Here is a 22332-nt window from a genome sequence, read left to right as displayed (position 1 = left end):
GGTTTTTCCCTACTGCACCTCACGCCCAACAAACCAGCTTCATCCTAACAACCACGTGGGGTACCTCAAAAGTTCAGATCCCCCTTAGAGATGAGCTTCTCTAGGTTTTGATGAATCTTGGATGTGTGAATCCTGTGATGAATAAATTAACAAAGAGTTGAATGGAAACGGGAATGAATACATTGAGAGACTAATGGAGCCTTGAATGGGTGGGGCCTGGAAGAGAGGGAAGACCAGAAGAGCCGAATGAGGAAATTACACTGTGCTAATCAGAGTTCTTACAGTCTGTCTTGCACTGAGGTCAGAGACCACTGGTGAAAGTCAAAGGGCCTGGAGCCATTGCCAGCCTGAGAAGAGGCCAATTCAGACACAGCTGTGTGTGCTCCCAGCCGCAAAGGAGGCTCAGGCAAGATGCCCTAAGAGGGAAGGGTGACAGGGACACTGGGGAGACTTGGCGGGTTTCTGTATAGGGGAGGGGCAGATCTTTCTTTAGAAAGATCACTCGGGCTCCTGCAGGGAAGGTGACTTTAAGGGGAAGAAATTGGAGGAGGGAAGACCTGACCCCAAACGTAGAGCCAAGGGAAGTGAATTCCAGAAAGATCTTTGGAAGGACCCTTGACCAGGGCTTTGTGATGATCAGCTGCATGTAGGGATGGTGAGAGAGAGGAAGGAGTCTCCATTATCCCTTCCGGTACTTCAGTGACAGAGCCCAAAGAACAGATCTTTTTTTCCCCCTTAAGTTTATTTATTTATTTTGAGAGTGAGAAAGACATGGGAGGGTGGTGCAGAGAGAGAGAGAGAAGAAAGAGAATTGCAAGCAGGCTGTCAGTACAGAGCCTGATGCAGGACTTGAACCTTCCAACCGTGAGACCATGACCCGAGCCAAAACCAAGAGTCGGAGGTTTAACCGACTGAGCCACCCAGGCGCCTCAGGAATAGATCTTTAATAGATGGGAGTGGGGGGTGAGGGTCAGTCAGGAACAGAGAAGTGGGCCGTCACTTTTGCTGGGTGACTCCCATGACTCTAAGTGCTCGTCTATTTGGCTGTTCCAACATGAGGTACTTTTATGTTGTCCCTCGGGCCCAGGGGTCTCTGCACTTGTTTTCTGAAGGGTAAGGAAGGGGGATCTGCAGGGGTAAGTGCGTTAGCCTAGCGAGAGCTGAGGAGGCCAAAGTCATGATGGGGTGGAGGGAGGAAATGGTTTTCAGAAAACAAGGAAGGAAAAAGTCTGAGGAAGCAAAAGTTAGAAACCACCGCTCTTTCTATCTCTGTATTATGTAACCAAACACCACCCCATGTGCTACATCCCTTGACCCTCATGGTGATCGGGAGAACTCAGCAGAGCTGGGCCACTGCCTTCCCCAGGCTAACAGGGTCTCTAAGCTGGCACGGGAACCCAGGTGATTCGGTGCCTCGTGGAGCATTTGCTGGACACAGCATAAGGGCAATGGGTGTCCCTGGCCCCTTTCAGGGCAGGAGGGCATGGACCTGAACTATTTCATTACTTTTCTTGGGTAAAGTTGAGAGAAGATGAGGGCACAAAAACATCTCCTCCAATTTAGGAAGACTCCCCCAGAGCCAGTCCACTAACCCCAGATCTCCTCTGAGCCCGCCAAGCCTGGAATGGGGAGCCCCCCCTTTGCCAACCTTCTCTACTTCAGCTTCAGGGAGCCTCAGGACCCCAGCACTAAAGGAACAGGGTCTGACCCCATCCTCCACTGTGGAGATGGGGAGACTGATGCAGGGGGTCAAGGGGGACGCCGCATGAGGCTCTCTCCCTTCAGGCCTTGGCCTCCCTAACCACAGCTCCATCTGCAGGGACACAAAGACATGGCCTGGAGACTGACATCACTTCTGCTGCTGCTGCTGGCCTGGACAGCCTCCATGTGCAGTGCCCGGAACAGGGTAGACCTGCTCAACGTCTGCATGGACGCCAAGCACCACAAGACAAAGCCAGGCCCCGAGGACAAGTTGCATGACCAGGTATGGCTGCAGTGTGGCTCGAGTTGGGGAGGGGGTTGGTTCTAATGGGGAAGAGGAAGTCAGGGTGGTGGGGGAAGGGCGGACTGATCAGATACCCCCACTTCCTGAGTTACTGCTGTGGGAGAAGATGAAGGTAGGGTGGGGGGTATTGGTTGAGGTGATTTAGGGGTGGCCTCCTCAGAGGATAATGTCAGCAGTGATATGATATGATCACTTGTTGAGCACTTACTACGCGTTGAGTTTTCTGCACGTGATTTCACATTCCCAGTAGTCATTCAATGTAGGAGATCATGTTCTCCCCCATAGAACCCAAATGAGGAAATGGGCCCGGAGAAGCAGAGGACACACAGAAGATCTGGGCATAAGCAGCCCCTGTGGTGTGGGGGTAGGACTGGGGTGGGCACTCCCAGCATGTTAGAGGGTAAGAGACTGTCAGGGAGGGTGGTTCTCACTACCTTCATCACGTGCCAGTCCATGAAGCGTCAGAGTAGAGGACAAGGGCTCTTACGGCTGTGACCCAGGGGCACGATTGCTGCACATTCACTCACTCTGTACAAGCGGATGCCAGTTGGTTTCAACTCTATTGAGACTCCATGTCTCCTTTTTTTCTGAAATAAAATTCAAAGCCAATAGGACCTATTTGTACATTTAACTTAAAAAATATCAACATGACTCTATCTATCTGTAATACAAAAGAGAAGCACAAAGAAAGCGATTTATAATAAAATATATTTCCATATGTCAATTCTCTGATATGACTACATTAGAAATCACTATCAAATGGCATGTTTGCTTTTTAAGTTACTGCTTTATTTTCTTTAATCTTTATTTTTTAGAAAGAGAGAGAGAGAGAGAGAGAGAGAGAGAGAGAGAATGCAAGAGGGGAAGGCGCAGAGAGAGAGAGGGAGACACGGAATCTGAAGTAGGCTCCAGGCTTTGAGCTGTCAGCACAGAGCCTGACGTGGGCTCAAACTCATGAACTGTGAGATCATGACCTGAACCCAAGTTGGGAGCTTAACCAACTGAACCACCCAGGTGCCCCAATGTTTGCTTTTATTCACCAAATCACTAGGAATGGGGCAGCTACAAATGAAGATGGATACAGGTATATTCTGTCGACAACTCAAATGCTATAAGATACTCTATGCAGTGTTGCCATTGATGACATAATTTTCTAAAATAGTGAATAATTCCAGTAAAACAAAACACATAGCACGGCCTTCCTTTTCATAGTGTTTACAGTCCTGAAAAAGCCAGTCTCTATTAAAGCTTACTAAAATATGATGCATCTATATGTAAGATGGAGTTTAGATTTAGGAAATCATAAATAGGTCTTTCACTTATTTTTTTCAGCAAATATTTTTACGGGCCTGCCACATGTCTGGCACTGGCCTCGCCGCTGGGGACACAGAACTTAATACAGACCAAGAAGAAAGTTACTCAACATACATTACTGCATAGGTCATTCCCTTCCTCCTTTGCTCAAAATGCCACTTTCCAGTGAGGCTTTTCACAACCACCTTCTTTAAAATTTCAACAATCACCCCGTACTCCTCATCCCTATTCCCTGCTGTAATTTTCTCCACGTAATTGATCATATCCTGACACTATATTTTTTCTCTTTTAGTTTCTTACTGTCTGTCTCCATTGATCAGGATGTAAGTTCCATGAACACATATTTCTGTTTTGCTTTCTACCGTATTCTCAGCATCTAGAACAGTAACTGGCATAGAAATAGGTACTCAGTAATTATTTTTTAATGAATAAATAAATCAAAGAACTCCCTATAAAATATGAAGGGCTGCTTAAACGATAGCTATTGTCCTCCCAAGACAGGGTTTCTCTCCGGCTCCCACAACCCCTGATTACACTGTTGTAACTAAGTCTCCCTCAAGATGGGAGCTCCTGGAGGCCAAGGACAGAGGGGTCTTCACAGTAAACTTTCCTAGGACAACCCACCTGAGGCAGGAGACCAAGCACCAAATAGGGAGAGGGCTGAAGGTTTTGGTGGGGGAGGCATGTGTTCCAGTGTCTTCTCCACCCAGTGCACTCCCTGGAGGAAGAACGCCTGCTGCTCACACAACACCAGCCAGGAGCTGCACAAGGACCCCTCCCTCTTGTATAACTTTAACCTGGACCACTGCGGCAAGATAGAGCCTGCCTGCAAGCGCCACTTCATTCAGGACAACTGTCTGTACGAGTGCTCACCCAATCTGGGGCCCTGGATCCAGGAGGTACGGGCCTCTCCCTCACCCCAGCCCAGCGGGCTGCCATCTGCTCAGTCAAGGTGGTCAAGGCGGTGGCTGCCAGCACCCCTGGCTGAGAGGAGCCCTCCCTCCCCCCCTCCCCCCCCCCAGGTGAACCAGAGCTGGCGCAAGGAACGCTTCCTGGACGTGCCCCTGTGCAAGGAGGACTGTCAGCAATGGTGGGAGGACTGCCGCACCTCCTACACCTGCAAGAGCAACTGGCACAAGGGCTGGGACTGGAGCTCAGGTGAGGGCCTGGGGGTGCGGAGATGGAGGCGGGGTCCGAGGATCTGGGGTTGGGTGCGGATCTCCAGGGGGGTGGCCAGAAATGGGCTTTGGGCCCAGGGGCTGAATGTCTGTGTCCACCCTCTCTCCCCATGCAGGATCGAACAAGTGTCCGGCCGGAGCCACCTGTCGCACATTTGAGACCTACTTTCCCACGCCCACAGCCCTGTGTGAGGGCATCTGGAGCCACTCCTACAAACTCAGCAACTACAGCCGAGGGAGCGGCCGCTGCATCCAGATGTGGTTCGACCCGGCCCAGGGCAACCCCAACGAGGAGGTGGCCAGGTTCTATGCCTTGGCCATGAGTGCGGGGGCCATGTCCCATGGGATTGGGCTTCTCCTGCTCAGCCTGGTCCCCATGCTGCACCGCTGGCTCCTCAGCTGAGTCCAGCCCTCCTCAGGCATGTTCCCTGCATGTCCCCAGTTTTGATGACCAAGCTTGGCTCAGCATAGCTCTCACAAATGAGGGAGTGCTAAGCATGCCTCCACTCATTATCCATCCTTCTACCATCCGGTTCCTGCTTCCATGGTGGGCCTTGGGCTTTCTCTGACAGTCAGTTCAAACAAAGAGACAGACCTATCCGTGTCTGATGAATGGTTTTGGTTTCAGTAAGTAGAGGACAGCTTCCATAGCTTTTGTATTCCTTCAGATGAGAGAAATGAGACTTGGGTTTGAATCCTAGCTCTGCCACTGACTATGGAAAGTGAAGCAGTTGCTTGTCTACATTAAAGCTTAGTTTTTTCCTCAGTAAAATGGGCATAATAATCCTTCTTTCCCTCAGAGTTGTGAAGTACAAAGGAGATATTGCCAGAAAGCATGTGAGCCCAGTGTCTGCGCCCTTAATAGTCCTCGGGGATCCTGTTCTCTTGTAGCCAAAAATGAGAGACAGGTCCAGGACTGTGTTACTTGTATTGGTCCCCAAATATCCCCGCTTTCTCTCAGGTCCTGTCTGCCTGGCTTTGTGGTCAGCTCTGCTGGGGATGGAAGTCCAGGGAAGGCTCTGGATTCCCAGTGGGGGTGAAAAAAATTCTCACATGATGTGGATTGAAGGGACAGAGTTGAGACTAGGAACCCTCAGAGGAGGAAGACAGAAGAATGGGGAGGGCAGTGTGGGAGGTTCCTGGAAGATGAAATGTTCAAGAGTCTAGAATTGGTTTAGCCCTGCTGCAGCCAGGAGGATAGGAAAAGGTTGGAAAGTCTTGGGGGCTTCCCAGGGGCAGAAGCCTGGCCTCTCCCCTGGCGATTGCTAGATACGCCTGTTCTGTCTCTACACATCCCCCAGGAACTAGGCCTGAGTAGATCTCTGGGTCTCCCTGTTGCCTTTTTCCCCTGGGAAAGTCTTTGTCTCTACATCCCCCTCACAGTCATCTCCAAAAAGGCACAGGTACCTCTCTGAGACACCAGGCAGGTGGGTGATCAAGGTAGGACTAGAACCCAGGTATGAAGTTTCCTAGTCCAGGTCTCTTCCCTCCCCACCGCACCAGGGTGTCCCCTTCATGGCAGACTCACCTTCCCTCATTTCTAGAGCTGAGTGACGGGAAAAGTCGGGCAGTTTGGAGGATGACTTATGGGGTTCCTGGAGGGGTCTAGAGACACTGTTGGGTGTGTGGGGGGGGTGTCTCTTAGTCACTATATTTACCTAGTCGGGAAAGCCCCCACAGAGCCCATTCCGTATCCCAAGCTTTGGTCCAGCTGGGTTAAACCAATGCTTATTGGAAATAGAGGAAGGAGCTTGTAGGGACTGACCCAGGCACAGGTTCAATTGAGCAAAGAGAAAGTTCTCTCCCAGGTTAAAGGGGATCGGCCGACGGTGGCTCAGGAGTTGGCAGCAGTGGGAGCCAGGATGGAGGCCTGCGCCTTTAAGGAGCCAAGGGGCGGAGGGGCGGGGCAGGAAGCGGACTCCCGGGAGACGCAGCCACCGGCTAGGTCTTTTTTGGGGGGAAGGGGCGGGCCAGACCCTCCATGGGCCCCGCCCCCTTTCCGGCGACCGTGTTCCCCCCACCCTCCCGCCAAGGGCGGGCGTCTGAGCGGGGGTGTCTGAACGTACCCGATAAGGGGAGCTCCCGGTTCGGCGTCCCGCCCACAAAGGCTCAAGTTTGTTGTCTTGGAGGGAGTAGCTGGGGCGGGGGCGGGTGCTAATAATACCCGTTCGTTCAGGCGCAGCGCTTTACAGTTTACACAGCTGTCACCTTCGTTACTCCTTAATTAATTATAAAAATAGCCGCTGTTCTGGAGCGCCTACTGGATGCCAGGCCCCGTGCCGAGAGCTTTACAAGCAGTCCCATTGAGTCGGCCAAATAACATTGCCCCCACTTTGCAGAGCGGGAAGGCGAGGCGCGGAGAGGTGCCGTGACTGGCCCGAGGTCACTCGGCGGGTCAGCGGCTCCAGGATCGGGGGGCCGGGGTAGGCGGGGCGCGGGTGCTACCCCCGGCTCCGCGGAGAGCCGCGGGGGCGGAGCGGCGGGCGGGGCGGAAGGCGAGGGGGGGTGCGGCGGCAGAGGATGGCCATCTTAAGTGGCCGTTGAGAGTCAAGGGCCGCTTCCCCCGGGAAGGGGGCATCGGAGCGGCCCAGGAGGTGGGGGTCTGCGCGCGGCGGCTGCGGTTCTGGGGAGAAGTCGGGAGCCCAGGGGTTTGAGGGAACTTTCTTCCAGAGGGCAGTTGGGGGTGCTGATCTCGGACTGCTGAACCCCTCAAGGCCCCGGCCTGCGTGTATGGGGGATGGTGCCAAGGAACTTGGCAGGGAGGGGGGAAGGGCTCTGTCCCGGCTGCGAGGGGCTGCCAGGGACTGTGCCCGGGGATTCGAGGACACTGGACCTTGTCTGAGGGTGTATGGGAGACCAGGTCTCAATGGGGGGAGGGGGATTTACCCCCGCGGGATTTGTCGGGGGCTGGCCCCAGTGGAGTTTGAGGGTTCAGGTCTAAGAGGGGCCTAGATTTCATGGGAGTTGAAGGTCCAGGCCGCTCGGATAACGAGGATAAGGATGGGAAGAGGTTCATCTTGGATCCCTCGCGGGTTTTGGGAACTCGACCCTTTGAGGCTGCAAGGGGAGCTGAATGGAAAGGATTTGGGGTGGAACTAGACGATTATGGGAATTGGGGGTCATATCATTGCGATTACTAGAGACGGCTTATTTTCCGGAGAGGGGGCCGGGATCCAAAGTGTCCAGAAGCTGGATGGGGGAACTTGACCTTCGTTGGGGGGAGGGTTGGGGGCTGGATCTCTAAGGGGTGGTGATGGCAGGGCAGGATCATTGTGGGTTTGGGGGATCCTGCGGGAATGTGGGGGCCATCATCCCCGCGGGGAAGATGGTGGGGGTAGGGGCGGGCCGGGCCGTGGGCCGAGCGGAGGGGGAGGGGGCCGGCCGCCGGCTCAGCGCTGCGCTCCTGCCCCTCCCCCGCCGCCTCTGAACAAACTTTTCTTTCTCTTCAAGTTGAGGCCGGCGCTGCAGGCGGCGGCGGCGGCGGCGGCGGCGGCGCGGCGAACAAGGCGGCCTGCGCGGCAGAGCGCGGAGCCCCAGACATCCAGCCCGGTCCGGTCCGCGGATCCTCAGGGCCCGGGCCCGGGCCCGCCCCCAGCCTCAGCCCCGAGCGTCCCGGGGCGGATGGCGCGGGGCGGTGGGCTCGGGAGGCGCTGAGCCCTGCACGCGCCATGGCTTCGGCTTGCGGGGCGCCGGGCCCGGGGGGTGCGGGGCCCGGGGGCGCGCTGGGCAGCCCGGCCCCCGCCTGGTACCACCGCGACCTGAGCCGAGCTGCCGCCGAGGAGCTGCTGGCCCGGGCAGGCCGCGATGGCAGCTTCCTGGTCCGAGACAGCGAGAGCGTGGCGGGAGCTTTCGCGCTCTGTGTCCTGTGAGTGGGCTGGGGCTCCTGGCGGGCGGGGGCACGGCCCAGGTTCCTTGCCTGTGCGCTGAGGGCCTGGGACAGTGGGACGTCTGCGCCCTCCACAGTGGGAGCTTTGGCTTTAAGCCGGGACTGAGGAAGGATGCAGGGGGCACTTCCTTCCTGCTGTGTCTGGGGACACTTTCTGGGGCAGGGAGGGCAGAGTATGTGGGGTCCTGTTAAACAGGGTGGCTGTAATAGGGAAAAATGCAGGGAGTCTCTGGCAGACCCCCTCAGGCACGCTCCAGGCAGGAGGGGCGGGAGGGAGTGAGGATGTGTGGATGTGTGTTCCGGGGTTATATGCAGTTCTGTTTATACAGGGATTGGGTGTTAAGAGCTGTAGGCATAGAGAGAGTTGGGGCCAGAGAGACTGATGGATATGTGAGGATGCCCAGCAGCTTCCTGTGCCGCCAGGACTGAAATTGGGACCTGCCTGGCAGTAGATGTCTGGGGCTGGTGGAGCAGAGTGGTGTTGAGAAAAGGGGATGTGAGGCTATATGTGGCCCTGTCATTATTTCATGAATCAATGGGCGCGTTCATGTGCCCTGGCTCTGGGCCCCAGTCCTGGGCATCCTGGCTGCCCTAGCCCTGAGCTGTGGGTGCTGAATGTGGAGCCAGACTCGGCAGCTCCCCGAACGGATCTCATCCTGTGCCTGTACCCATCAGCTGTATGTGGCAGTGGTGCCGGGTGCCTTTGGTATGTTTGGAGCCTTCTCCCTGAGCTATCTCCTGCGCCCCGTGGTCTGATACTAGGTGGGCTCCTGTGGGCCTTGTTAGGATCTGGTAATATTCTTCAGCCTCGTGAACCCTCCCAAACCCCTGTCGTTCTGTCCCTTACCTCTCTGTTCTCCTCACTTCTTTGGGGGTACATGGGCATAGGCCAGTGGTTCTCAGTTGGGGTTGATTTTACCCCTCAGGGACACTTGGCGATGTTTGGAGACATTTTTGGTCGTCACAAGTGGGATATAGTGCTACTGGCATCTAGTGGGTAAAAGCCAGTGATGCCACCACACATCCTAAAATGCACAGGATAGTCCCTCACAACAAAGAACTATGCAGTCCAAAATTTTAGTAGTGTTGGCGTTGAGAAACCCCGGCCTGGGCAGTGGACTGGAAGACGAAGAGGAAGGGGTCCCCTAAATCTCAGCTTATGCACCAAGTCTGATGTCCAGTAGGAGAGACTAACAAAGGACAGCTTCCGCAGATAAATATCATGGAGTCCTGCCTCCCAGCCCCCTCTGAGGCATATCCCCTAATTAGAGAGGGGAGGGAGGCAGGTGCTGGGTCAGCTGTTGAGTGGGAGGGGGACAGCTGGGCCTGTGTCTAGGGGAGGAACATTATTGTCCCAGGAGGGGAGAGCCCAGACTCCACTGCCAGGGGAGGAGATGGGTGGAGTGAGGGTCTGTCTGTGTCAGGGGTTTTGGCTTTGCCAGCTGACTCTGGCTCCTCCTTGCATCTCTACAGCCCGGGGATGGGGGGAGGGGTCAGAAATGGGATAGAAGCCTGGGGGTAGGTGATACTTGCTTACCTGTAGGTGGGTAACATTTCCGGACACACCCCTGCTCCAACAGGCACAGGCAATCTGACCGGCAGGTCGGGATACAGGCACTGGGCTCTGCCCTGGCTTTAAGTCTCAGCTCTGCCTTTTACTTAAAAGCGAGGCAAATCACTTTTCCTCTTTGAGCCTATTTCCTCTTCTGGAGAATGGGGTTGGTGCTCATATCTGTACCAAAATGTGAGGATTAAATGAGATCACATCTGTGGGGTGTTGAGTACCCAGCCTGTCATGCAGACAGGGCTCAGTTCATGGGATGCTAATGTTATAAATACAGACCCACAGTCCACAAACCAGTGCACAAAGACACCCGCACAGAATGTTGCCCCGTCAGCATCCAGGAGAGTGCCCAAAGGGGGCTTGCTTGAGGTGGGGGATGGACTGTGGCCAAGGTGTAGGGTCTCCTCAAACAGGCATTCGGTCCTGTGGTGCCAGTACCCCCCTCCTGCCCAGCACACACATGGACCCAGGTGGCACCGTTGAGCAAGCCTACCTGAGGTATGGCTGCAAGAGAGAGTCTTTGCCCCCATTGAGTGTGGCCTGTGCTGCCCAGGCCTGGCTCAGCTGTCACCTGCTCAGCTGTTGCTGCCACCTGTCAGTACCCCTCTTGCCCCTCCTCAGTTTGGGGCTCTTACAAGCCTGGGTCTGCCACAGGGGACCCCTTGGGTCATCCCAATTTCCTGGTATCTGGGGAAGGGGGACCAGAAGCTGGGATACCCGCATACTCCCTAGCAAAAATGGCCCCTGACACAGCCAGTTCCAGTAGAGACAGACACCAACGTAAACACAGACAGCAGGGACACACGTGTGTTAGCACATCGCCTATGCATGCAAACAGAGGTTACCAAGCTTCTGAGGACTCTTACTCTGGCGGGGGGCCAGAGCTGGTACCACAGCCCGAGGGGCTGTTTAGACAGCTGCGGAGGCCACAAAAGAGCTGCCTGTTGCTTCCCGGGCCCTGTGGTGGGTGTGGAGCCTATGTAGGTCTGGCTGGGGTGGGCGGGGGGGATGCTGCTGGTCATTCCTGCTCTTGTGGGCAACACTAGCAGGCTAGAAGTAGACTGGCCTCATCATTAACCCTGTGTGGATTGAGTAAAGGATTTTAGGAAAACTAACCTGAGTGGGCTGGGGGCTGAGCCTGGTGGCAGGAGGAGAGGGTACCTTGGGGCTTAGACCCCAGCTTGGGGGCGACAGATTCTGACCCCTGCTTTGTCATCAGGTATCAGAAGCATGTGCATACATACAGAATTCTACCTGATGGAGAAGACTTCCTGGCCGTGCAGGTAGGAGCTTGGACCCCGACCCCTGACCTTGATTCCAGCCTGTGACTGGCTGATTTTTCTCCCACCCTTGCTTGCTCACAGACCTCGCAGGGCGTGCCCGTGCGCCGCTTCCAGACCCTGGGCGAGCTCATCGGCCTGTATGCCCAGCCCAACCAGGGCCTTGTGTGCGCCTTGCTGCTCCCTGTGGAGCGGGAGCGAGAGCCAGACCCACCAGACGACCGTGATGCCTCAGGTGCTGCCTGCTGTGCCATGTGCATATGTCTTCTCTGTCCCTTCCCCAGACACCACCTGCTTCTTCCCATCGCATCTTCTCAACCTGCCTGCCCTAAAGCCCCCTGCCCCTAACCATGATGCCAGAGCCCTTTACCCCACCTCCGTGGAAGTCTCTGATAGCCACAGCATCCCCCCATACTTCAGTGAGAATGGGGAGGCCCAAACAGTTGCCCCACTGACTCCTGTCCACAGATGGGGAGGATGAGAAGCCCCCGCTGCCCCCACGCTCTGGCTCCACCAGTATTTCTGCCCCCATGGGGCCCGGCAGCCCCCCAGCAGCCCCTGAGACTCCCACAACTCCAGCTGCTGAGAGGTAAGACTGCAAACCCCTACGCCGAACAGGAATTCCCTTTCTCCTCTGAGAACTTGTCCTCATCAAAGGTAGAGAGACCTTCCCAGCCCCCACTCCTCCCCCAGGGACCTTCACCCCATCTCAGCCCCAGAGGTAGACTCCCTGATCCATGATGCTCCAATTGCTACCAGTACTATCTCCTCTAGGGATAGAGTGGCGGTGCTGGGACAGGGTCAGCAGATTCTTCACTGACTTTTTAACCCCTCCCTGAAGTGCTCCCAACGGGCTGAGTACTGTCTCGCACGAGTACCTGAAGGGTAGCTACGGACTGGACCTGGAGGCTGTGCGAGGTGGAGCCAGCAACCTGCCCCATCTTACCCGCACCCTGGCCACCTCCTGCCGGAGGCTGCACAGGTACCTGGGGTACCCAACACCATGCATGCGGCCTCTCCTCTGACCTGTCCTCGCCTGCCCCCTTGCTGCACAAATGCTCTGACCTCTGATCTCTGGCCCTGAACAGGGAGCCAGCTGTTGCCTCCTGACTTGTCCTCACCTGAACCCTCGTATCCTCATCGTAGAGGCTGAAGCTGCACACTCAGCCCCCCTTCCCCATACTTGGGTCGGGGTAGGGAGTTCTGACCCACTGTCTCCCCTAGTGAGGTGGACAAGGTCCTGTCGGGCCTGGAGATCCTGTCCAAGGTGTTTGACCAGCAGAGCTCTCCCATGGTGACCCGCCTTTTGCAGCAGCAGGTGGGATTGTGAGGAGACCTGTGGGGAAGGGGTTCATGTTCCGGGTTGGGTGGGGGACCTCCTACGCGGTGGCCGCATGTTACAAACCTTATTCTTTCTCTGTGCAGAATCCACCACAGACTGGGGAGCAGGAACTAGAGAGCCTGGTGCTGAAGCTGTCCGTGTTAAAGGATTTCCTGTCAGGCATCCAGAAAAAGGTAGCCTTAACCCTGACCTCTGACCTGACCTAGCAGTCTCTGAGTATTTGCGTTGGCCTAACTGATCTCAACCCTGAATCTACAGTTTAGCATTGACCCCACATCAACTGTGTCCCCACTGGCCCCAGCTTTCAGCATGTCCCCTGACCTTGCCCGCCCTTCCCTGCCCTTCCCCACTCTAGGCCCTGAAGGCCCTGCAGGACATGAGCTCCACAGCCCCGCCGGCGCCGCTGCAGCCATCCATACGTAAGGCCAAGACCATCCCCGTGCAGGCCTTTGAGGTACACGGAGGGGTGAAAGGTGGGGCCTCATGGGCCAAAGAGCAGCTGGAGATGAAGGGGGTGTCACCTGCCCCGAGGTCTTTTCAGCAGCCTACACACCTCCTGACCTGCAGGTGAAGCTGGATGTGACCCTGGGTGACCTGACCAAGATTGGGAAGTCACAGAAGTTCACGCTGAGCGTGGATGTGGAGGGTGGGCGGCTGGTGCTGCTGCGGAGACAGCGGGACTCACAGGAGGACTGGACGACCTTCACACACGACCGCAGTGAGCCAGGGCGCAACCTGGGGTGGTGGGCAGGGTGGCCTCCAGGCCTTGGTGCACAGGCCAGTGTAACCATCCTCCATCCCCTAGTCCGCCAGCTCATTAAGTCCCAGCGTGTCCAGAACAAGCTGGGAGTTGTGTTTGAGAAGGAGAAGGATCGGACGCAGCGCAAGGACTTCATCTTTGTCAGTGCCCGGGTGAGTGGCATGTTGGGCTAGGCCCTGGGGGCTGCAGGGGTCCCCTGTGGGATGGGAAGAGAGGGAACACGTGATGTAGGCCGGTCATCCCTCTTGGCAGGAGTGGGTCTGACAGGGTAGAGAGTATGTGTACTGAAAATGGGTGGCCTGAGGGCAGAGTCAAATGGTCATTCAGTGAGCGTTTATTGAGCACCTGTTGTCTGCTTGAGTAGTGGATATGCAGTGAACTCACAGGCATGACCTCATGGGACCTACCACCTACCAGGGACCTCCCCTAACTAGTTGCTGTCCCCCCAGAAGCGGGAGGCCTTCTGCCAGCTGCTGCAGCTCATGAAGAACAAGCACTCGAAGCAAGATGAGCCGGACATGATCTCTGTCTTCATAGGCACCTGGAATATGGGTCAGGCCCAGGTTGGGGCTGGGATGGGAGAGAGGAATAGCCCCAGGTCAAGGGCCTGACCGCCCCCATCCCCTTCGCCTCCAGGAAGCGTACCACCTCCGAAAAACGTGACATCTTGGTTCACATCGAAGGGTCTAGGGAAAACCCTGGATGAAGTCACAGTGACCATACCCCATGACATCTATGTCTTTGGGACCCAGGAGAACTCGGTGGGCGACCGCGAGTGGCTGGACCTACTACGCGGGGGCCTCAAGGAGCTCACAGATCTGGATTACCGCCCGGTGAGGGGGTCATCTTGTCTAGTCCCCCTCCTCACACACCACCCCAAACTATCCTGCTTCACCTCATGGGTGACCCTGGGGAGTACAACTTGACTGGCTTTTCCCTTGGTCCCTGGGCATATCCTTTAGGAGGTCTAACCCGAGTCCTTCATGCTATGGGAACGTGCTGTGTTTCTCTCTGGCACCTCAGGAAAAAGGGGTAGTGGAGACCTTCCTATCCTATGACTGACGGAACAGTCTGTAGTGTAGGTGGGGGTGGCAGGGGAATGCGGACAGTGGCCCCGGTCCAGGGCCGGAGTGACCCCAAACCCTCTACCCAGATTGCCATGCAGTCACTGTGGAACATCAAGGTGGCTGTGCTGGTCAAGCCAGAGCACGAGAACCGAATCAGCCACGTCAGTACATCCAGCGTGAAGACTGGCATCGCCAACACCCTGGGTGAGCAGGGTGGGCAGGGTCCCTCTGTCCATGCCTCCTGCTTCCTCTCCAGCTCACAGTCTCCTCCTTTTGGTTGCTCCCAGCTTTCTTATATAGAGAGCCCTCCCCCCATTTTTTTTAAAGTGTGTTTATTTTGAGAGAGACAGCAGGAGGGAAGGGGGCAGGGCAGAGAGAGAACCCCAAGCAGGCTCTGTGCTGTCAGCATGGAGCCTGATGTGGGGCTCAAACTCATGAAATGTGAGATCATGACCTGAGCTGAAATCAAGAGTCAGAGGCTCAACCCACTGAGCCACCCGGCACCCCTATAGAGAGCCCTTTGTAAAGCATATTCATATTCTAAATCTCTTCCAGCATCACTAGGAAGGCAGGGCCAGGATAATTACCTCTATTTCATAGATGATAAAACTCAAAAAGACCCAAAAAACACTCAGGCCCAGAGTCGCTGAGTGACCTGTCCAAGGTCACACGACTAGTACATGGAGGAGCTGGCAGAGTGCCCAGGTCTTTTGGTTTGTGGTCCAGTGCTCCCTCAGCATAGATTCTGCTCAGAATCTGCAAGTCCTTTCAGCGTCACCTTTGGGATCCCCTGTGATCTCCAGGGGCCTTGTTCACACATGCAGAGAAACTCGGGCCATCCAGATGGACCGCGTGTGATCTGTGTGGCACCTCCAGGGAAGGAGGGGATGTGTTCAGGGGCCTGCCTGCCTCATAAGCCTCTGCGGGGGGGAGTTGGGAGAACCTTCCCACTGCTGCTTCGAGGGGCAGAGGGGAGACTTGGGAGCCCTCTAGATGTGACACAGGCCTTCTTTTCTTGCTTGCCCTGACAGGAAACAAGGGGGCTGTGGGTGTCTCCTTCATGTTTAATGGCACCTCATTTGGCTTTGTGAATTGCCACCTTACCTCGGGAAATGAGAAAACTGCCCGGTGAGGGGGGCACCTCCCCAAGTCTTTACCCTCATTCCCTATTCACCTGAGACCTATTCCCTTTCCCATATCCCAGTCCATGACCCATCTACCTTCCTGTCCCCAGAGAGCCCCTTCTCCCTTGTCCAAACCCGAGACTGCTGTCTGTTCCTGACCTTGATCTTGTTCCCAGCTATTTCCTCTGTCCCCAGGCACCCTGAGCCCTACCCTGTACCTGACCCCAGAGACTTACCTTTCTGCCAGTCCCTGGCTCGTGACCCTGGAGGCCTCCCCCCACCCCCACCATAGGCGGAACCAGAACTACCTGGACATCCTGCGGCTGCTCTCACTAGGTGACCGACAGCTCAGTGCCTTTGACATCTCTCTGCGTTTCACTCACCTCTTCTGGTTTGGGGACCTCAACTACCGCCTGGACATGGATATCCAGGTGCAAACAGGGCCAGTGGTGACTGCTAGGGGAGCTGGGCTGGGGGGCCAGTTGGGATCCTACCTCTGACTCTGGCTGTGGCTCAAGAGGGAGTTTTCAGTCTTTGTGTCCTCACCACAGGAGATCCTGAACTACATCAGCAGGAAGGAGTTTGAGCCCCTGCTCAGAGTGGACCAGCTCAACTTGGAGCGTGAGAAACACAAGGTCTTTCTTCGATTCAGTGAGTGTGGGCCTGTCAGGAGGTCTCTAAGGGATGGGGCCTTTACGATACTTCTGGGTCTTCAGGGCCCTGATCCATACTTGTTCCCTGCCTTTCCTAGGTGAGGAGGAGATCTCCTTCCCACCCACCTACCGCTATGAGCGGGGTTCCCGGGACACATATGCCTGGCACAAGCAGAAGCCAACTGGGGTGAGTGAAGGGAACGAGGCAGGTTTGAGGGCGGAGTGCTTGGGAGACTCCCCTGGCCTGCAGTGAATCAAGGGTACATGTCTGGTCAAGGGTCTGGGCAGTTACTATTCCAGCTTCTGTGGTTCCTCTGAGGCCTTAGGGGTGATCCTGAGTGTTACAAGGACCCAAGAAGGGAGGTAGGCACGGGGGCCTGGTGTGGTGGGAGTATAGGGCCTCATCAGCTCTGCAGCTCTGGGTGGGGCTCATGCTGAGCAACCCCAGCTATTGAACCTGACCATGCTGCCATCTCCTGCCCCAGGTCCGGACCAATGTGCCTTCATGGTGTGACCGGATTCTCTGGAAATCCTACCCTGAGACCCACATCATCTGCAATTCCTATGGTCAGAGTTTCCTAGACAGGGTGATGGGTAGTCCTGGGTGATCATTGTCCTGACACTGCCCTAGCTTTGGGAAGTGGGAACGGAGAATAAAGAGCTTGCCCCTGAGCTCCCATTCCTATCCCAGGTTGCACTGATGACATCGTCACCAGCGACCACTCCCCTGTGTTTGGGACATTTGAGGTTGGAGTTACCTCTCAGTTCATCTCTAAGAAAGGTGACTATTCTGGATGTGCTTGTGGGTGGATAGGCACCGGTGGTGGCCTGGGGATGTGCATAGGTTTGAATATATCTGTGCGTGTGTTTGGGTGTATACACGGACATGCGGTAATGTTTCTGAACGTGTGCTGTGTGAGGGTGTCTGTGCCTGGGGCATCATGAGAAGTACATGTCCATGAGTGTGTGTATGTGTGTGAATGTAAACGTGCATGTGTATCTGTATTTGCCTGGAACCACATGTGTACCGCTGAGTGTGCCTGGTAGTGTGGGGGATTGTTGGCAGGCCATCCCTGCAGCCATTCTCATCCTCCAGCCCTTTCTTAGATGGTCTCTCATCCTTGGGTTGTCTGTTTGCCCTGGTCCATGGTCTGGGCTTTGGGGTTTCCCTATTGGTTGCTGGGGACTGGGGAGGCCCCTCCTGACCTTCCTTCCGGGGGCCTCCCTTACTGCTCTGCCATGACACCTGATTTCTTTCCAGGGCTCAGTCTCTGTCCTGTTCCTCCTGTCACCCTCTCAGCCCTCCTGACTGCCTTCTTCCCTTTATCCCTCAGGTCTCTCAAAGACTTCGGACCAGGCCTACATTGAGTTTGAGAGCATTGAGGCCATTGTGAAGACAGCCAGCCGCACCAAGTTCTTCATTGAATTCTATTCCACCTGCCTGGAGGGTCAGAGGGGGGCCCTGGGCTGGGTGTGGCCTGAGAGGGATGGGGAGCCAGAGGTGCCCAGACAGTCAGCCCCCTTGGATAGGGGGAAGGGAAGCCGGGAGGTGGCACTCAGTCGGGTATTCCCCACCCTCACCCCAGAGTACAAGAAGAGCTTTGAGAATGATGCCCAGAGCAGTGACAACATCAACTTCCTCAAGGTGCAGTGGTCTTCACGCCAACTGCCCACGGTGAGGCTTTTGTCAGGGCCTGGGCTTGTAGGTGAGGGCACAGGGAGAGGTGCAGTGGAACATGTCCATGTATGTGCGTGCACATGGGTGTGCGTGCACATGTGTGTGCGTGCATGCGTGTGTATGCATGTGTGTGGTGGGGGCTGGGCATGAATGAGGATGAGGGCATTTGCTTTATTTGAGGGGTGTGGGACCAAGTTATAGGTTCATTTATTTGTTCACAAAAACTTTTCGAGTTTCTGCTAAATGTCAGGTCCTGTGTTAGCCATTGAGGATGCAGAAAATTAATTACAATGCTGTTAAATGTTATGAAGGGCCCATGTGGGGCTGTGTCCTCTGTGTTAAGGATTTGGGATTTTTCCCTAGTAGATGAGTGGGAGTGAGCATGGACGAGCCTAAGGGTAGGGATGAGTGGTGTCGGGTAGGAGGGGATGGTTGGGGCTTTGTTCCTCACTGGGTCTCTCTGCTCCTTAGCTCAAGCCAATTCTGGCTGACATCGAGTACCTGCAGGACCAGCACCTCCTGCTCACGGTCAAATCCATGGATGGCTACGAATCCTATGGTGAGGGGTGAGGGGTGAGGGGTGCCAAGGGGCACAGAAAGCCAAACAGAGACCTAGAAAGGTTTGGCAATCTGCTGGTCTACCCCATCTGCCCTTCAGGGGAGTGTGTGGTTGCACTCAAGTCCATGATTGGCAGCACAGCACAGCAGTTCCTGACCTTCCTGTCCCACCGTGGCGAGGAGACAGGCAACATCCGTGGCTCCATGAAGGTGCGGGTGCCCACAGAGCGCCTGGGCACCCGTGAGCGACTCTACGGTGGGGGCTCCACTGGGAGGGATATGGGGCATGAGATGGGGTGGTGTGGGCAGGTCTAGGAAAGGAGAACCGGGGGTGTGGGGAGAGCATGTTAGAATCCCTGGAATATTTGGAAGTTCTGCAGCCATGGTTGGGAGTGGGCCTGCCCTGAGGAGTAGCTGGAAAGAGGCTGGTAGGCCCAGTGGGTATCTAGAGTCCAGGACCCCAGGTCCTCTCTGAGTCTCTTTTCTCTTCCTCCCCCAGAGTGGATCAGCATTGATAAGGACGAGGCAGGAGCAAAGAGCAAAGCCCCCTCTGTGTCTCGAGGCAGCCAGGATCCCAGGTGAGCTGGGGTTGTGCTGGGTGTCCCGTGAAGAGGTACCCGGGGGCTTTGGGTACCCTCTACCGCATCTCCTCCCTATACACCCCCGGCAGGTCAGGGAACCGCAAGCCAGCCCCTGCAGAGGCCTCCTGCCCACTGTCCAGGTTATTCGAAGAACCAGAGAAACCACCACCAACTGGGAGGCCCCCAGCCCCACCTCGAGCCGCTCCCCGGGAGGAGCCCTTGACCTCCAGGTGAGAGAAGGAACCTGTTATCCCCCCACTTTAACTATTGCTATGTTTGGTTCTCACGGCCAGCCTGGGGATCATTTGCTGCTTGAGTGTTCTGATGCCCCATGGCTGGGAGTGCCGGGGCTCTACACCTGTGGCCACTCTGGCCAGCCAGTCCCCTCTTCGGCGTGGCTCTCTGAATCCAAAGGAGCACAGTGAGCCTTTCCTCCCCATTCTGCCTTAAAAAATAGAATTAGAAGTTGTTTTTGCAATAGTTCCTTCCATGTAAACAGATTTAGCTTGAGCTTTCTGTTTGGCTTCAGTCTGGGATTTCCCTTGGTGCATACTATGGGACCACAGTCCTACAAGGTGCCCTATTGGAAATGGGTTTGGGAAACGGTTCTTGCTAGATTCTTTTCTTAGATAGTCCAGTGCACACTAGTGTTCGCAAAAGCTCTGAGCATGTGGACAGGAAGGAAACTGTTTTTCAACTCTGTTGAATATAGTTTCCCAAACTTAATGTGCTAGGAAACTTCTTTTCCTCACAGTAACTATTAATACCCTGGGGAACTAGTATTCTGTGGCTCATACTCTTGGAAAGCGAGGCTTACTTTCTAATTATATCCAACTGTCGATTGAACTTCAATAAAAGCTGTTAGGTACGTTTTGGTGCTTTTTCACTCATCTTCACCTGTTATCAGTTGCCTTGGTTTTATCCTCAGGCTTGAGTAAAACTAACCTGAATCCCTGGGTAAGATTCCTCAGTAGATTGGCCTCAGATGCCTCCAGAGGCTTTCAAACTCTGGCTGATCATTCCCATTAAAGGCCTTCATTGCCCTGACTTCTGGCACCTGTTTTCACTGATTTACGCTCTGAGAATTTTAGCAAGTAAGGCTAGGAAGTTTAGGGATTATCTGTTCAACTGCCATGTCTACTCGATTTTAGAGATGAAGACCAGAGGGCCAGAGAGGGAAAGCAATGTGCTCAAGGTCTCATGCAATTCTAGGACCAGGGACCCTTATCTCCTGACTCCCAGTCCAGTTCTCCTTCCACTGCACCCTTTGCCTTCACTTTGGTCTCTGGGTCCTGACTTAATTATCCTGCTCCCAAATGCAGGTTGAAGGCAGAGGGGGCTCCAGAGCCGGAAGGGGTGGCGGCCCCCCCACCCAAGAACAGCTTCAATAACCCTGCCTACTACGTCCTTGAAGGGGTCCCACACCAGCTGCTGCCCCCGGAGCCACCCTCGCCTGCCAGGACCCCTGTCCCACCTGCCACCAAGAACAAAGTGGCCATCACAGTGCCTGCTCCACAGCTTGGGCGCCACCGGCCCCCCCGTGTGGGAGAGGGGAGCTCATCAGATGAGGAGTCTGGGGGCACACTGCCCCCTCCAGACTTTCCACCACCACCACTGCCAGACTCGGCCATCTTCCTGCCCCCCAGCCTGGACCCTTTGACAGGGCCAGTGGTCAGGGGCCGCAGTGGGGGTGAGGCCCGTGGCCCACCACCTCCCAAGGCCCATCCAAGACCCCCACTACCCCCAGGCCCCTCACCTACCAGCACTTTCCTGGGGGAGGTAGCCAGTGGGGACGATCGTTCCTGCTCAGTGCTGCAGATGGCCAAGACGCTGAGTGAGGTGGACTATGCTCCTGCTGGGCCTGGCCGCTCAGTGCTTCTGCCAGGCCCCCTGGAGCTGCAGCCACCCCGAGGACTGCCCTCAGACTATGGTCGGCCTCTCAGCTTCCCTCCACCTCGCATCAGAGAGAGCATCCAGGAGGACCTGGCAGAGGAGGTGTGTGGACGAGGGGTGGCTGTCTGTGTGTACCTGAGGTGGTATCTTCTTCACCATTCAGCACTCAGTAGTGTCCCCTCTGCCCTGAGCTGGGCACTGGAGAGTTTGGGGGAGGGGAGGGGAATACTTGAATCAGCCCTAGTTCTTGCCTCCTTCCCGAGAGCACGTGGTAGAAAGTGGCTGTCTGCAGGTGCTTCTCTGTGTGGGTACCCTCAGTGCTCCCCCTGACGTGCCCTATTCCCTCAGGCTCCGTGCCCGCAGGGCGGGCGGGCCAGCGGGCTGGGCGAGGCGGGCATGGGCGCCTGGCTGCGGGCCATCGGTTTGGAGCGCTATGAGGAGGGCCTGGTGCACAATGGCTGGGACGACCTGGAGTTTCTCAGGTGGGGGCGGGGCTGGAGGCGGATGGGTGGGTCTAACCCCTGGGGCGGAGCTACGGGCCCTCAAGACCACTTCGCGGGTCTCCCAGCCTATCTTACCCCTACAGCGACATCACCGAGGAGGACCTGGAGGAGGCCGGGGTGCAGGACCCGGCTCACAAGCGCCTCCTTCTGGACACCCTGCAGCTCAGCAAGTGATAGCGGTGGCACTGCGAATCTGCGAACTCAGCGCCCCTCCCCGCCCCTACTAAGGCCCAGCCTTAGCCCCAAAGTTGAAAATTATGAGGGGTGGGGCAGTACCTCTCTGCCTATTTATTGGGGATCTGCGTTCCCCACTGCCCAATCATGTTGGAATGCCCTAATTAGGACATCCTGCCCTTCACCTTTTACAGCAGAGTCAGTTGCCATAATTACCAAGGACTTTGGTTATTCTGGTGCTGACCTCCCTTTCTGGACCCCTACTCCCAGTCCCGGGGGTGCCTGTAGGGTCCATTTGGGTACGTCTGGGCCCCCACTTCACCGCGGTTTCTGTTGCCCTCTATCTGGCCTTGAACCACAGTGGGGGGTTCTCAGCTAGGACCTCTCCCAACCCCAACTCTGGGGGTGTCCGTCCGGAAATGAAGGAATAGCCCAAGGACCGGGCTGGGGTTTATTTAAGCTTTTCTGCGTGGGTTTAGGGAGGGCAGGCACTTTAATATTATTGGGGCCGGTTGGGGGTGGGGAGAAGAATCTTGGGCCATAAAGTGCTAGTTTGCTTAGTTCTCACTGTCTCCTGGTCTATACCACCATGGGGTGCGGATGCGTGGCAGCAGTGGGTTCCTCGCTGGTTGCAAGGGGGACCGTCTCTTGCAGGCAGCCACGCCCCATCCTGAGTACTCAGAAGGGTTGCCAGCGTGATGTCTTCAATAAATTAAGTTTTATTTGGATTGAGCAAAACTCACCTCAATAAATTACAAGTTTTTCAAAGGAA

The 22332-nt window shown here is 55.8% G+C and overlaps 2 protein-coding genes across 5 annotated transcripts; both read left to right on the top strand.

Annotated features, from left to right (window-relative positions):
* The first annotated feature begins 278 nt into the window (after positions 1 to 278).
* On the top strand, positions 279 to 5269 carry FOLR2 (folate receptor beta). 2 transcript variants are annotated; one of them, XM_045484141.1, is made up of 5 exons: positions 279 to 406; positions 1820 to 1984; positions 4030 to 4218; positions 4342 to 4477; positions 4614 to 5269. In XM_045484141.1, exons 2-5 carry the CDS (start codon positions 1832 to 1834, stop codon positions 4898 to 4900), a joined length of 765 nt encoding a protein of 254 aa, XP_045340097.1. In that variant the 5' UTR covers positions 279 to 406; positions 1820 to 1831; the 3' UTR covers positions 4901 to 5269. The 2 variants fall into 2 exon arrangements, with proteins under 2 accessions (XP_045340097.1, XP_045340098.1); XM_045484142.1 differs by lacking the exon at positions 279 to 406 and adding an exon at positions 1283 to 1401.
* Positions 5270 to 6967: 1698 nt separating this feature from the next.
* INPPL1 (inositol polyphosphate phosphatase like 1) lies at positions 6968 to 22298 on the top strand. 3 transcript variants are annotated; one of them, XM_045484138.1, is made up of 29 exons: positions 6968 to 7091; positions 7948 to 8362; positions 11167 to 11230; positions 11312 to 11462; positions 11696 to 11816; positions 12069 to 12209; positions 12452 to 12545; positions 12653 to 12742; positions 12925 to 13023; positions 13137 to 13287; positions 13375 to 13481; positions 13779 to 13881; positions 13966 to 14162; positions 14483 to 14600; positions 15428 to 15524; positions 15813 to 15951; positions 16072 to 16171; positions 16272 to 16360; positions 16659 to 16740; positions 16865 to 16954; positions 17508 to 17621; positions 17760 to 17848; positions 18323 to 18410; positions 18510 to 18665; positions 18909 to 18987; positions 19080 to 19220; positions 20313 to 20985; positions 21232 to 21365; positions 21470 to 22298. In XM_045484138.1, exons 2-29 carry the CDS (start codon positions 8166 to 8168, stop codon positions 21558 to 21560), a joined length of 3795 nt encoding a protein of 1264 aa, XP_045340094.1. In that variant the 5' UTR covers positions 6968 to 7091; positions 7948 to 8165; the 3' UTR covers positions 21561 to 22298. The 3 variants fall into 3 exon arrangements, with proteins under 3 accessions (XP_045340094.1, XP_045340092.1, XP_045340095.1); XM_045484136.1 differs by having other exon boundaries at positions 21452 to 22298; XM_045484139.1 differs by lacking the exon at positions 21232 to 21365.
* Positions 22299 to 22332: the final 34 nt, after the last annotated feature.

The sequence above is a fragment of the Leopardus geoffroyi genome, chromosome D1, assembly GCF_018350155.1.
Source record: "Leopardus geoffroyi isolate Oge1 chromosome D1, O.geoffroyi_Oge1_pat1.0, whole genome shotgun sequence".
Taxonomy (NCBI): domain Eukaryota; kingdom Metazoa; phylum Chordata; class Mammalia; order Carnivora; family Felidae; genus Leopardus; species Leopardus geoffroyi.
This window is presented reverse-complemented; position numbering and strand designations above follow the sequence as displayed.